This window comes from Sebastes umbrosus, chromosome 11 (assembly GCF_015220745.1).
Source record: "Sebastes umbrosus isolate fSebUmb1 chromosome 11, fSebUmb1.pri, whole genome shotgun sequence".
Classification (NCBI taxonomy): Eukaryota; Metazoa; Chordata; class Actinopteri; order Perciformes; family Sebastidae; genus Sebastes; species Sebastes umbrosus.
Genome location: NC_051279.1, coordinates 9,942,443 through 9,957,480, shown reverse-complemented (window position 1 = coordinate 9,957,480; position 15,038 = coordinate 9,942,443). Strand labels below are relative to the sequence as shown.

General features: G+C 40.0%; 1 protein-coding gene and 1 long non-coding RNA gene across 5 annotated transcripts in view; one reads left to right on the top strand and one right to left on the bottom strand.

Annotated features, from left to right (window-relative positions):
- Positions 1-15,038, bottom strand: part of myom3 (myomesin 3) — a 66,386-nt gene that overhangs the window by 38,369 nt on the left and 12,979 nt on the right. The window contains exons 4-10 of the mRNA XM_037785620.1: positions 11,227-11,374; positions 10,013-10,170; positions 8,695-8,787; positions 8,149-8,237; positions 5,031-5,075; positions 325-456; positions 79-240 (exon numbers count right to left, since the gene is read on the bottom strand). Coding sequence (XP_037641548.1) covers positions 79-240; positions 325-456; positions 5,031-5,075; positions 8,149-8,237; positions 8,695-8,787; positions 10,013-10,170; positions 11,227-11,374 — 827 coding nt within the window. The remainder of the gene's footprint in view (positions 1-78; positions 241-324; positions 457-5,030; positions 5,076-8,148; positions 8,238-8,694; positions 8,788-10,012; positions 10,171-11,226; positions 11,375-15,038) is intronic.
- The window catches only part of LOC119497511, a 116,970-nt gene continuing 109,141 nt past the window's right edge, over positions 7,210-15,038 (top strand). For all 4 annotated transcript variants that reach the window (XR_005208937.1, XR_005208936.1, XR_005208934.1 and 1 more), the window contains exon 1: positions 7,210-7,304. This is a non-coding gene — a long non-coding RNA (uncharacterized LOC119497511). The remainder of the gene's footprint in view (positions 7,305-15,038) is intronic.

Sequence of the window (15,038 nt, the reverse complement as noted above, 5' to 3'; positions counted from 1 at the left end):
TAATCGTTAGTTGCAGCCCTAGTATTTTCATCAAAACCACTTTCAAATCGATTAATCTGTTACTCTGTTGGTCCTCACCTTCAACATAGACATAAGCACTGTGTTCCTGGATGTCGTCCCAGGTCCTCAGTCGGGCCGTGTAAACCCCTTCATGCTCCTTGTGTGCAGCTTTTAAAGTGATGGAGGCCTTGTCGTCGACTCTCTTAATGTCCACATTGCTAGACGGATGCAGCTGGATTCCTAGAGAAGGAAACAATTAGCCGACAAACCTTAAGCACGCATCTAAATTTGTCAAACATCAGACTCATCTTTAAACGTACTTACCATCTCTGAACCAGGTGACCTGCTGGAAGGGCAGCAGATCTGAGCTGAAGGTACACTGCAGGGTGAGGCTGTCACCCTCTGTCACCCATGTCGGGGGGAAGGTGCTGCCAAACTGTGTTTCATGCTTCAAGGCTAGGAGAGAGAGCAAAGATGAAGGAGGAGGTGACATGATAAGAGGGACGGAGAGATAACGGGGAAGGAAGGGAGATGATTTAGAAGTAGAAGAAACACAAGAGGACTAAAAAAGAGGAAAACTGGCAGACAAATCAGTAAAATAGAAGAAAAAGAAAAAGGAGAAAAATTAAAAGTGAAGCACTTTTTTATCAATATACACACACATTCGCTTTCCTCACTGGTGCTGGGCTAAGATAGCACTGATATTGAAAAGTGGGTCCACTCCAGATATAGCCTTACAGCAGCAAAAAAAAATCATTTTGGGTGGATGCAGCACTATAAAATTGCACAGACCTCCTTTGGGCTGCTACAAAGGAAAGAAGCATGGCAGGTAAAGAGGAGAGGAATCAGGAAGCAGAGGATGTGCAGGAGGTAAGTGGCAAGCAGGAAGATGTATGCTGATTCCTGATGATAAGAAATGAGAGCTTACTCCATCATCTCCCCAGCTGTGTCTCCAAACCTGGTCAAATTAAATGTGTCTATACCATCAGTTGTGCTCAGTTTATCTTTATTCTCTGCACATTAGCAGAAACAAGCTCGTCCTTCCTCAGTTTCTCTCATTACCCTTATGAAAAAGTAGTATACTTCAAGTTTATTTTGTGAAGTATACATAAAGTAATACTAATATTAAAGTAAAGTTGAAGTATATATTTTCACAAGTATGCTTATACTAATATCGATGTACTAGTAGTATACTTGTAAGTGTACTACTTTAATACTTCTTGGGACTAAATTGGCCCACTTTTTATTTTATAAAAGTATACGTTTAAGTATACTTTAAGTGTAAGAATAATAAACATTGAGTACACAACTAGTTTACACCTAAGTCTTATTTTGTTCTGTAGCTATACTATTAGTAAACTAATAGTTTACTAGTTTTATACTTGCAGCCCACTTTTTAGTTTATGAAAGTGCACTTTAAAGTACAGTGTACACTCTCAGTAAACTACTAGTTTAATAGTTTTTATAGTGAAGTAAACTTGTAGCCCACTTTTTAGCAGAGATTCGAGTCTGCTACTCAAGGACACTTAATTATACTATTCTTAAGTATATCTCGATCAAAATATTAGTAGGCCTATAAGCAAAATTGATTTAGAGTTTCTGTATACATGTCAGTGTGAGCCAAGTATACTTAAGTCTACTTTTGTTAAGCATATCTCTGATAAGCACATAAAAAGTAAACTGAAGGTATATTCTCTTATTTTGAGTTTAAAAGAATTATATAAGAAGTATATATATATATAATTGTCTGTAAGGGTAGTGGCAGGGAGTGAAACTGAACTAAGCAACCTAGAGGGTCTTAAGAGATTTTTTATTTTACTTTGAAATTATTTTAAAGAGGCGACAAAACTGCATACAACCTACACACATCTAATCAGAACAAATACATGTACAGATCATCATTCCTTATGCAGGGATATCTTTTTTTACTCTTCTTTTAGCTGTCTTGCGATTACACTGTTGCTGCACCTGCGTCAGTAATATGTAGGTGCATAATGTAACACATTCCCCACACACTCAGAAATTAAGTGGCAATCATTTCGAATGAGGCTTCATCAGCGCGTAATGTCTGTGGGCCCTTCTTGCTGCGTGAATGTGCTGAAGTATTGCATGCTGCCATTTTAAAGTAACTGATACTTGATTATCTCATATGGAGCAGATCATATTTTACAATATCAATCACTCAATAAACAAAAGCGCAACTGTGGTGAATTTATCATAATCATCGCTGCGCTGAGGGAAGGTTTGAACGATGAGATCCAAGCGGTGCGTTTTGGATGAAGCTATTCACGTTCCTGTGATAGCCTGGAATGCTAAGCAGAACTAGATCATTATAAGAAACATCTCACAGGCTCTCAGATGCGAAATGGGATTTGACAAGACCTCGTGGCACACGTATCTCTCACTTCCAGATTGTATTGCTTCAGTGCTTTGACAAGTGAGAGAATGGCAGCTCAAGGAATTACTTGTCAGAAAGTGTTCACTTTCAAAAAAAAAAGTCACATCTTCAGCTTTTTCTGCTGTCTTCTGTTGTTCCTCCAGGGGATGCCTCTCATCACTGTCCTTTGTCTCTTCGCGCTCTTGGATGAAGCAGAGGGTCTATGTCTATTATGGCTATGCAAGTCAGCATAAGATGGCCTTTTTAGTTAATTAAAGTTGGTTCATAATTTTCATTTTAAAAGCTTAGTTTACAATCTACTCATGACTTGGCCTTGAGTCATTTAAGAGTAATAAAATGAACTATCTTTTAAAGGAAAATGTTTAAATATGTTTACCCATCAATACTTTCTTGCTGCAGACTTAAATGTGACACTGGAAGACACCGCTTTGCAAAGGAGTCCAACAAGCAACACAAATAGTCAAAGAAGCAGACAACAGTTAAACATATCCCTACTCAAATCCAATTATGTAAACCACTACTGGGTGTGGAAATGAGACAATGCACCCATAATGTGTTTTGAAAGAATTATTTTCAAGTAAAACTGTCTGATTGCACGGCTAAGCCGACAATTAGAACTGCAGATCCAAGATGAACCAGAATGAATCTCTGCAAGATTAGGAAATAACTATTTTACTTCCAAATACCAGCGAGTGGTTAAGAATATATGGTTCAACAGTGAACTCTAGCTGAGTGTCTGCTTCCAAGCAATACAGTTGTTAGTACAATGTTCATAATCATAATAAAAACTGAAAGGAATTATATGGGCTTTATTTCTTGGACTTGGGAAATCTCACAGATGTGTGTGATATGATGAGAGTGAAGATTTAATTATAAGAACTCATAAGTCTCATTCTCAACAAGAGAATATATAAAACCTCTATATGAAACAACAGATTTCATTCCTCATTAGCGTTTTCTGATCTCATGCCCCTATCTGCAGGACAACATGCTTTTCAAAATAGATATGACATTTACGATTAGAATTACCGCGTCATGGTTGTATGTCTCCGCCAACCAGTCAAGTTGCAGTTTACATCCATATCTGACAAAAATATCATTACTTCATCACTTTATCCTATTAGACATTTGTTTGAAATTGTCATATGAATTCTTGAGTTGTTGCCAAAAAACATGTTTTTTGAGGTCACAGTGACCTTGACCTTTGAACACCACATCAGTTCATCCTCGAGTCCAAGTGGATGTTTGTACCAAATTTGAAGAAATGGGCTCTAAGTGTTCCTGAGACATCAAGAGAAAGGGACGGACATAAGATCACAGTGACCTTGACCTTTGACCACCAAAATCTAATCAAGTCATCCTTGAGTCCAGGTGGACATTTGTGCCAAATTTGAAGAAATTCCCTAGGAATTCCTGAGATATTGCGTTCATGAGAATGGAGCGGACGGACAACCCGAAAACATAATGCCTCCGGCCACGGCTGTCGCCAGCATGGAGTCATAAAAATGATTCATGTGCCTCTTTTCTGACCTGCCCCTGCTATGGATACGGTTAAGGGCGGCTGTGACTCAGAAGGTAGAGCAGGCCTTCCACCAATTGAAAGACTGAGGGGTTCGATCCCCGGCTCTTCCAGTCGCATGTTGAAGCGTCCTTGGGCAAGATACTGACCCCCAAATTGCTCCCGAAAGCTGCTCCATCCATGTGTGAATGAGCGTTTAAATTATATCCTGATGGGCAGGTTGGTACCTCACATGGCAGTGTATGAAGTGTGCGCTTTGAGTGGTCGTATCCATTTACCAAATTTGAGCCCTGAAACTACTTGGTTACGGTTCGGTAAAGATAATCATTATGGTCATGATAAAAAAAGATGAATGTTGACTGTTTGAAGGAAACGGTTGACGGTGGTCTCCCCTGTCAAAATTACATTGCTGCCCCATCCATCAGCCCTGACCTTCTGCCTAAAAGATTTCGCAAAATATTGTCGTGCTACTTCTGCCTTTGCTTCTAATAGACAACAGTCATAATTCACATTGTCACAAGAGGCCCTTTTTAGGTCAACAGGTTCTTTAAAGCATGTGAACAAATGACCTATGCTGTTATTCAAAGCAAAATACCAGCTCTCATGAAGAGCTACCCGGACTAGATACTGAGCTACATGCAGGTACAGGCTGAAAATGTCATGATCCCCACACAGGGTGGAGACGAATCTAGGCCAAAGAGTGCCACCGCCAATATGTGATGCTCCACAGCTTGGAGCAAAACGGAATAAATCTCCTGCTGTCCCTGAAATGAAATATACATGACTGTCGTTTTTGCTCCTTTGGAAAAGCGAGTCTTTCTATCCCTACAGCAAACTATCCCACAAATAGTCTTACTTACATCCATGGTCACGCACACCCACACAGAAACATAAACTCCCATGGCAAACAAACGGCGTCAACGCACCGCTACCTTTCAGTGCATCCGTGTCTTTCTTTATGAAGTGCAGCATGGACAGCATGGCAGAGTGTTGTGTCACCGGCTTCAAAGCTAAACCAGCCCTCCCTCGTTCGCCGGTGGAGGGAAGAACTTCAAAGGGTGGCAGGGAAAATGAAAGGGGACACTTTTCATTAGGCCCTGGCGTGAAACTTACCGGGGGTCTGCGAATACTCTGAACCAGCCACGGCTCCTTGATATGCTGAATCGCAGGGCAGCAGAGCAGCAGAGCAGGACAGATTGGAGAGCGGCAGCGAGGGGGTCAGAGATGGAGACAGAAACAGAGACAGATGCTGTGAAACGAGATGCGGCACACAAATCAAACCTGGCCTTGCCACATTCATGCAAGTCACATCTAATATTCCCTTTCACCTATTTTTAACAACCGAAGAAAGCGTGTGAAATATAGATGACAAGGAGAAGTCTTGAAGTGCATCATTAAAGCCATAAACCATCTAATTTATGATCTACAACATTAGGGAACTTTACTGACAGGCACCGAGCAGGTCATTTAAAAGATGTAAAGAGATGTCACAATGCTGCAATGCTCACTGTAGTAGATGTTTGCCTATTAGTCACCACTGTCCTCATTATAATTCATAATGCATGCGTGCTGCAAAGAGATCTGTTTTCCTCATCATTTTAATCTGGTGCTGATTCTCATCCAAATATCAAATTTATATAGAAAAAACTTGGATGATGGGGATGAAAACTACACTGTGCACAGCGAAAAAACCCAGAAAATAGCAAAGTAGAAATCATTCCCTTTGGGCTGTGGGCAATATTGGAGGTATTAGGAGGATGGAGATATGGATAATGTGGTCAAATTTAGCCACGACGGTGTCAGCAACCTGGGGGCATTAATGAATGTCTGTGCCCCTGCAAAAGAAAGTGAAAATTGAAATGCCAATTTTAAAGCCCGATCGATATTGGTTTTCTGCAATTGTTTATCCAACGTGGCAAACCATACGGAATCTTTTAATTTGACACATTTCCCCTCATTATTACTTAAGTTAGTATTTGACAGCCTAAACAATATATAGGCACACACATTGAATAGCCTATAATAAGGCATCTGGTGTGCGAATTAGCGCGGTTTTACAATAACAGTTTATTCACTTCATTCATAAAAGTGTTTCATTTGATGTTAGCAGAGGTGTTTCAGCTTTTCAAAGGAGACTGATGAAATTCAAGTGGATTTATTCTTATAATTTGAGATCAGGGGTTGTAATTTATGCTAATTTTATGACTAAATTTTTAACCTACTCCTTTCTTGTTCCAGTCGCATGTAATTGAAATGCAGAAAACACAAAATCGGTAGTGTCTAGAAGGGAATAACCCGCAAATTGGGGAAAGTCTCGCGAGATGGTTAAGATTAGGCATTGATCTCCAATAGTTAAGGTTAGGATCGTATATGATAGGTTGTCAGGCAGTGAGTCTCGCAAGAGTTTTTGCACATTTTGCAAAATGCTTGTGCAAAATACTGCTGCTTGCTTTTTAACTAACACTTCAAGACGTGAACACATCACCCACGTACTTTACTCGCTCCATTGGCTGCCAGTTCGCTTTAGAATCAATTTTAAGCTCTTGATATTTGTTTTTAAAGCCATTAAACGGCCTCGCCCCACCTTATTTGTCCGAGATTTTAACTCTCCGTGAGCATAACAGGGTTTTGCGGTCATCGGGTCAACTTTTTTTAGAAGTCCGGAGGTTGAGACAAGCTGTGGGGTGATTGTGCTTTTTCTGTCGCTGCCCCTAAACTATGGAGCAAGTTGCCCCCTGATATACGCACTGTCACTGACCTAGCACTTTTTAAATCTAAGCTCAAGACCTTTTTATTTAAATTGGCTGTTAATACCTAGTAGCGCTGTGACATTTTTACTGTGCTTTTATGTACCTTTTTATGATTTTATGATATGTTATGTTTTTATTCCTGTTATTTCTTGATGTTAATGTAAAGCACTCCAGGTACCTTTTGGTTATTGTAAAGGGCTATACAAATAAATGTTGATTGATTGATTGATTGATTGATTGATTGATTTTTTCAGATCTCAGATCAGATTTCGCAATTTACGGGTTACCTTCTAGACACGACCATGAATATATTAAGAAAACAACACGACTGACAGGACCCACAAAATTGTTCGCCATTTTGGGAACAAGGCGACGTCAGTCATTAGTGTGAGTTGCCTAGCAACAAAACCACCTGCCAAGCTAAGGGGCGGGGCTTCGGTAACGTGGAGACGGTGGAGGATAGTAACCAGTAGCAACACCTTCACCACTAATTCAAGTAAAGTTAACTAGCTAACTTCATATTTAATTTAATTTCGTAAATTATTTTTTTTTCTTCGTTACCCAAGTCTTCACTAGCAGTAGGGAGCTGGACGCTGAAGCACATGTCGAGCAATTCGGGCCGAGTGGAGTGAAAAAAGTGAGTAAACATTTGCTAATCAGCGGCTACGTCATGTTAGACATGCGCCGCCCGTTAGCACCAATACTCTGTTTGTTTCCACGGACCGGTTCAAGTACCACCAGTCTACAACCTGGGTAACGTTTGATTTACAGCGTCAGACTGTTTATTCACTAATTAAAAGCGCTCACTTGTGATGGTGTTATAGGACAAAGACTGGTATATATATCAGCCTAATGTCAACACATTCTGCATAACGTTTGACTCAACATCCAGGAGCTTCACAGACAGATGGCCCAGCTAATGGCAGTTTTTCCCATCTAAAGTAACAATTTTTATCTGGACAGATAACGTAAGATTGATGATTTATTAACAGGAAGAGGATATTCGTAATGGCTTCAAATGCAACATATTATTTATATTATTTTTGTGTACAAAATGACTAAGCTTTGTTCTCTGTCTATGCTTGGACATGTATCAAGCCTATACAACAAAGACACTAGGGGGCAGTGTCATCAATATATAACAGTTTTTGAGTAGTGTGTGTGTGGAGTTTAAATGGACCAGTTGTGCCAAATACAGTTGCTCAATGCTGATGCTGACTGGTGTATGTAGTTGAAGGTGTGTGCACCAGGTTTGAAAAGCCTTCACATGGTGTAAATCCTGCAGTGTATATGCTCTTTGGACTGGTTATATAGCCTTTAATCTTACTGATATCCTCTCCCGGTGACACAGTGACCCATAACCAGTTTAGAGCCCGCGACAGAACTCTTGTATTTCAGCAATTGCATTGTAACCCATCTTTGTATAATACATAAAGGTTTTCCAGCAGGGTGGAGTTGATATGAAACAGGAAACTACTCACAGTTCACCACAAGTGTTCCAAATGTCATAGCTTCACCCAGGGGGCTCTTGGCTACCACTTTATACTTGCCAGCATCATCAGGAGAGCACCTAAGGATATAGACATTTATGTAACCAGAGCAGAAATAAAGATGTGTCTGTAGTGTTACAAATCTTTGCTTTCATTGCACATTTTGTAGCAGTAGTAGTAGTAGTAGTAGTAGTGTTGTGATGGCTGTTAAATTATTCCCAAATACAACATGCGACGCCTTACGATCAGACCACTCAACTTAATTGACTCTCTTCATTCTATGACGTTAATTAATGGAGCAGACTTCAGCACCAGCTTTAATTTCTGAGTTTGACAGCCACATTTTTTATCTCATAACACCACCATTTCCTAACCTTACCCACAATTTTCTTAAATTATTAATTTTATTCTAAATTAATGAATGGCAAGGTCGTGCTATGCACACATGCCCTATCTTACGCACCCCTGCCTCGTACTCGTACAGCTTCCTGCACAGAGCTTTTCAGCCTTAATTAGGGATTTAAGTTAGTGACCTACCTTCTGATCTCCAGCGAGTTAAGACCAAATTTTTGTTGAAGACCGTAATTCCATGGTTGGTCAGACATTCGCAGTGGCACACCATCCTTATACCTGAGGTAGGAAGTTAGAAATAGATCAGAGTGTGTTGAAAGTTTCTTTTTTTGAATATCATAGGAAAAGTGAACAATGGGCTTCACTTCGATGTGTAATGATCCTGCTCGCTGATTACTTATGCACGTCTTTCACTAATCAAATGTTAGTTTGGCTGAATCTATAACAGCCAGAAGGCCCTTTGATCTCTCATTCTGTCTTGTGCTGGGCACAGTTGAGGGCAGCCTTTTGCAGCTCATTGGGCTCGATGGGTCCCATATGGGATGGTGAAACCCACAAGCCAGCGAGTTATCTGGATCTCAGCTTAGGTTCATGAATACTGAGCACACGCAGTCTATTCATCAGCTAGTCTCGCAGCAGCTCAAGTATCAAGGTCGACAGTTCGGCACGTTGCCTGAATTAACACAGGTAATTTCATATTAATTCAGAGCGCAATATTCAAGTCAGGGTTCAGAAATGTAGTGTCATGACTTTTGTTTTTTGCAAGCAACTTATGGACTTTGAGTGTAACTTTGTACCTAACCTACCTCCTTACGTCTCACACTATACTTCTAATGATCGCATGACTAATTCAACAGTATTTCACTGTGTCATGTCATGGATGAATTAATGATACAATGCAGGGCTGCAATTAAGGACTATTTTATGATTGTTTTTTCTTCGATAGAGCAGTTGATCTCTTTCTCTATAGAAAGTCAGAAAATGGTGAAATAACGTCTATTAAAATTTCCCTTAATCAAAAGAGGCATTTTACAGATGTTTGTTTTATCGTCTTGACAGTCCAAATCCCAAATATATTTAATTCGCAGTGATATAAAATAGAGAAAAGCAGCAAAAGATCACAATCAAGAGGCTAATAAATAAATGAATAAATAAATGACTAAATTAATGATTTAAATGATAAATGACTTAAATGGTTATTTAAGTAGATTTTTGTAGATTGACCAATTGATTAATCGTCTGATTGTTTAGTTCAAATACGGTGTTAAAGTAAGATATATCACATCCTTATACACCTTATGTAGACGTTCCCTGAAAGCTGTAACTTTGGGCCATGACACTTTTTCTGCTAACCCTTTCCAACCAAGCGAGAAACTAAATTAAAATGACCCCAGTGTACAGTTCGACCCGAGCAATAGACTTTAATAGAAACGGCTGGAAAACAAATCACTATAGGCCAATGGCGGCTAAAAGAATGGAGTGTAGCAGAGACAGAAGTTCTTACCATGTGACCTTTGGGGGTGGACAGCCCTGAACGATACAGGAGAGTGTGACCGTCATGCCCTCCCAGACAGTGTGAGCCCTCAGGGGGACTGCAAAGTCTGGGGCCTTCTGACTCAGACGCTCCAGGTACTTCATGTGGGCAGATGCCTTCTTTTCTGCCTGGAGCACAGAAAATGATAAATATATAGATTTAGCAGAGAAGAGGAAAAGTAATGTATTCACAAATATATTATGTATCTCTTAAGTAAACTTTATTTTCTATAGCAAGAAGAAGAAGAAGAAGAAGAGAAGTGCGTCATAAGTCATTAAAACAGAATAAGAGAAACAAATAAACAGGAAACACAAAAATGAAACCGTAAATAGTCTGGATAATGTGATGCTGGAGAAACATCTTGGTAAACAAGAAGTGAAAAAAAATACATATATTTAGTACCAACCACTAAAATACATTGATATTTTTATCTCTGATATATCAAATTTGATTAAACTAGGTCACTGATGTGACCTCGTTTTTCTCAATGCTGTATTTTTTTTAACATCTGCTCTGCAGCCCATCTCAAAGACAGACTTGCTTTGTTACCTCTGCCAAGGAGGTTAGGTTTTCACCAGCGTTGGTTTGTTTGTTTGTCTGTCTGTTAACAGGTTGAGGCTGATGTCGTTTGTTTTCTTACTGAAAAAGTTCACGTGATGTTGTGTGACGAATCAGGGAAGGACACGTCATGACTGATAAGACCCAATCAAGAGGTGAACGCAGGTGTCTGTGTCATTGTTTTCAAAGATCTCTGTTTCTGTCCGTCCAGACTAAAACGCAACCCTGGAGTTTTAAAACTAAATCAAGGTCAGCAGCGTTTTCAAACATCTCCCTTTTAGGGGCTCAAAAATGCCGAAGTAGTGTGGACGCTAGGCATAAACATAGCAAAAGTTATATGTTTTAAAACAAAAACGTATTAGTGTGAATGTAGCCTAACTTAACTTGTTAAAAGTTTAAAGAGTTTTAATTACCAAACAGGATGGAATTTGCCCATAAAGAACAGGTTAGCTCACATATGATAAACCAGACAATCATCAGACAGAACAGATCCAATAGAATTTAATTGCATGGACGTCATCAGTAGTTTAGTGGTAGCATGCACTAAAGTATTATTGTTTTGACAAAGCTGAGTACAAGACAGTCCGTGTTATAGGTCATTCCTGAGACCAAAACTTGACTTTTACCTCCTTGCGAAGGGCCTTTTTGTCAACGCGTCTGCGTAATGCATGCTGGTTCCTGATCACGTCTACCTCCACCTTCTCAGCCTCATTCCCAAACCTGGTCCACTTGTCTCTGTGATACTCTTCAGCCAGAGTATCCTTCAGGATTTCCCTGGGGGAAAACGGCATACATATTTAATAAACTGTATTCAGGACTATTGTTTTTTTTCTGTTTCTTTGTAATTGTAATTAGCTAATATGGGTGGTGAATACAGGATGCAGATTCAGAACACATAGATTGTTGCAAACTTTACAACGCAGCAACATTCAAATTACCAATTCATACATAATACTGTCGAACATTTGTGGAATGTATGTTAATATGCACTTTTGAAGTGTTCATTTTCAGCCACACAATATTTTCAACAAAGATTAGACGGGAAGTAATTTGCTTCATCTGAAAATTTTGAGTAGGCTGTCAAAACAATTCAGACCGCCATCAAAGGAGGTGACAAGAGTAGAAACAGCAATTCAGACAAAGGTTTGAACACAATTTGTACACGGTTTGTAACACCGGTCGACCTCTGTGAGAAACACAACAGCAATTTTACATTGATTCCTTTTGGCACGTAAGCGTTTCTTTCTGTCCCAGTCCATTTGCAGACAAATGCTAGTTTTATATTTGGCAGTTTGTCGTTTGAAAGGCTCAGCGACGAGGTCGGTGGTTTGCTGCTCCATTTAAACCTTCGTGTCATTTCACATGAGCACCATTCTTGCACACGTTCAAAGGTTTCGAGAAGTCGTTTTTTTTATGAGCCTCGCTGCCACTGCTGATTCACATCACGTCGAGGAGACGCCGTGCTGGTACTCTAAAACTCTCACACATGATGATGTGTGCCTCTTCAGGACTCCTTCAGGTGTGGACAGGTCAAATTGTTGCTGTGTCGCCGCTTGTGTGACATCCTTGACTTGCCTTTCATCAAATCGGTTGTCATGGAGATGGCAGGCGGTTGTGATCTATTCACTCAGAAGAAACTAATTTTTATCTTTCTTTGGATGGGCAGCAAGGTGGCATAGTAAGTAGGGAAACTGGGGACTGCGGTTCGACTTGCTTTTGAATCACGTCCTCGTTATATAGGGGTCGTGTGAATCCCCACCAGCTCTATGAATGTTGAACCGGCGCTCTGAGCTCTATGTAAAGGCTGTCAAACAAAACCAGAAGGCCCTATAGTAGTCTATAATATATACACGTGTGCGGTATGTTGTAGCTGTGAATACCCTAATGTAGCCCGGCATCGCACATTCTCCTGTGAACATGCAGTTCATCCATATGCATGGAAGTATATACGTACTCCAACGCGCACCATCATGAATGTTACCTGCCTTTTAAATGCAGCGTTTTAATACTCCTCTTTCTCATCTCTAGAGGGTGTGTGTGTGTATCTTGAACCATCTTTTGATTGACAGTCCCCAGGGCTTAATTATTTGAACATGTACTTCACACACGCATTGCCACAACAAACAGAGAGACAGAATCTTAAATATTCACAAACACTTCTCTGAGCTTTGATGGCCACTAGAGCATGAATGGCCCTACAAGTGCTTGCTATAATTCAGTGAAATGCACAAACAGTATGAATAAATATGCAAATAAATACGTGCCTGCATAGATGCATATGCAGACAAGTGCGTACACACACTCACACTCCCAGGCGCTCAGTAACATGGTTTTGACTTTTTCTGCCACAGGCTCGCTTAGTAAAGTGTGTGTCTGTCAGTATTTTTAATCTCTGTGGGCTCAAAGATTTTAAGCCTTGAGGAAATGAGCCACGGGAACACACAAAGTCAGTGGGTATGAGAGGGTTTATGTCTTAATTATTGCTCCAAATGGTAATTTTGATATTGCGTATTGGTGCGAACAACAGCAAACCCCTCCTGCCAAGACAAACCAGGCATGCATGAGTCAGCTGCATCATTTACATGTTACCCCCTTACCACGAAGTAGTGGAGAAACCATTATGCGAATCACATAGCAATGTGCAATTGGAGCCAACACACAAAGATCTAGCGCATTCATTTCCACACAAATCAAAACAAATGTCATGCTCCACCATCTTGCAACACTCAGACCCTTCCAGAAATAGTGTGCCAATCCGCGAGAGCTTTCAACTTCATCCTTCCGTCCTTCCACTCTTATCCTGGGAGGAGTCAGTCATCTCCAGCATTACTAGATTTCCAGCCTCCATCCTAAAATATCCATCCACACCATGTTCGCCTCAGCGCTTCTGAGGGGAATAAGATTTGTGAAGGATTGAGGAAATTGCGCTTTTCTAAATCGACCTCGCTAGTTCAAGAGGTAGAAGGCTTTAACAGGTGGAAAAAAAATCTGAAGGCGAGACAAGACCAATGAATTAGAGATAAGCCCGTTAGCGGATAGGATAGGCACTCGATGATGAGATGGAGGGTTGTGGTGGTGGCATGGGAGAGGGCACCTAAGGAGATGCCAAGTTGGCAGGGCCACATCGCTGCAGCTGAGGCTCATTCAAGAGGGTGTGATAAGATTGCACCCTCAATAACTCCCCCCCTCTTTTCACTCTCCCTCCTTGGGAACATCTTCTCCTTCAATACTCATTGTGACCTCTGTCCGTCCATCTATTTACTGTTGCCAGCCAAAGCTTCCTCTCATGGCTTGAAGAAGAAAACATCTGTGCTATTTTTAGCATTGACAAAGAAGTCTACATACATTAGAGATGTCAAATCCTTTTTGACACAAGAGTCTAATCAATTTCTGGACGGATTAGAGAACAGGAAAGAGGCTGCCACTAAGCCTCAAAATGTGAAAGTGCTGTTGAGACCTAACACAGTGACTACGTGACCCAGACAGGACAAGGTGCCCCTACAGTAGAAAAGGGATTTTGGTAAAGCAAATCCTGTGACAAGAGGCAACAATCCCCTTGCTTCCTGTTCTCTGTGACCTAAACCTCCCTATTCTGGGATTTATTTTTAGATATATGACATCCTCTTCATGACAGCTGAGCAGTAATCCTGTCCTCGCAACATGATCATAAGACACTTAAAAAGTAAAAGATGGCTCATATATGTCATGAACAAAATCCTCTCAAAATCTGATTCACTAATAAGTTAAAGACTTTCTGTACTGGCGGGAAATTAAGTCCAGCTTCCAGCCATGTACCGATTCTTTGTAGTGTCTGGTACATTTTTCAGTCGACTTGTCACTTCTGTGGGTTAGGATTTCCTCACCTTAGTCTATTATTTGACTAATCAGTTGTTTTGGTCTTAGTCGACTAAGATTTATTTAGTCGATTAGTCATTTTTTATGCTTTTTTCATGCTGAATGATTTATTTCTAAGAAACTTATGAGCTCATCTCTGGTAAACACAAGATTTAAAGTGGTGCTTTTGTGTGATTCTTTGTGAAGAAACTAACTAATCAATTAGTTGACAAAATCGTATATATTTTAGCGCTACTGTAGCTAATAACATATAATTTATATATCCTGGATTATCAAATCATTTTGAGAGTTTGATGTTTGCAATTAGAGTCAATCGTCTAAAAGCGCAATTAACAATTACTTAATTTGTGATCAATCTGCCAATTATTTTCTTGATTAATCGATTATGAAATTGGTCTTTAAAATTTCAGAAATGTGAAATAGTGGAAATATATCCATTTCATTTAACTGCAGCCCAAAGGGATGTCTTCAAATTACTTTTCTTTTCTCTGACCAACAGTCCATAACTCAAAGATATTCGGTTTATTGTAATGAGCTGTAAATTCTCACATTTGAGCAACTACAACCAGCAAATATTAGACAC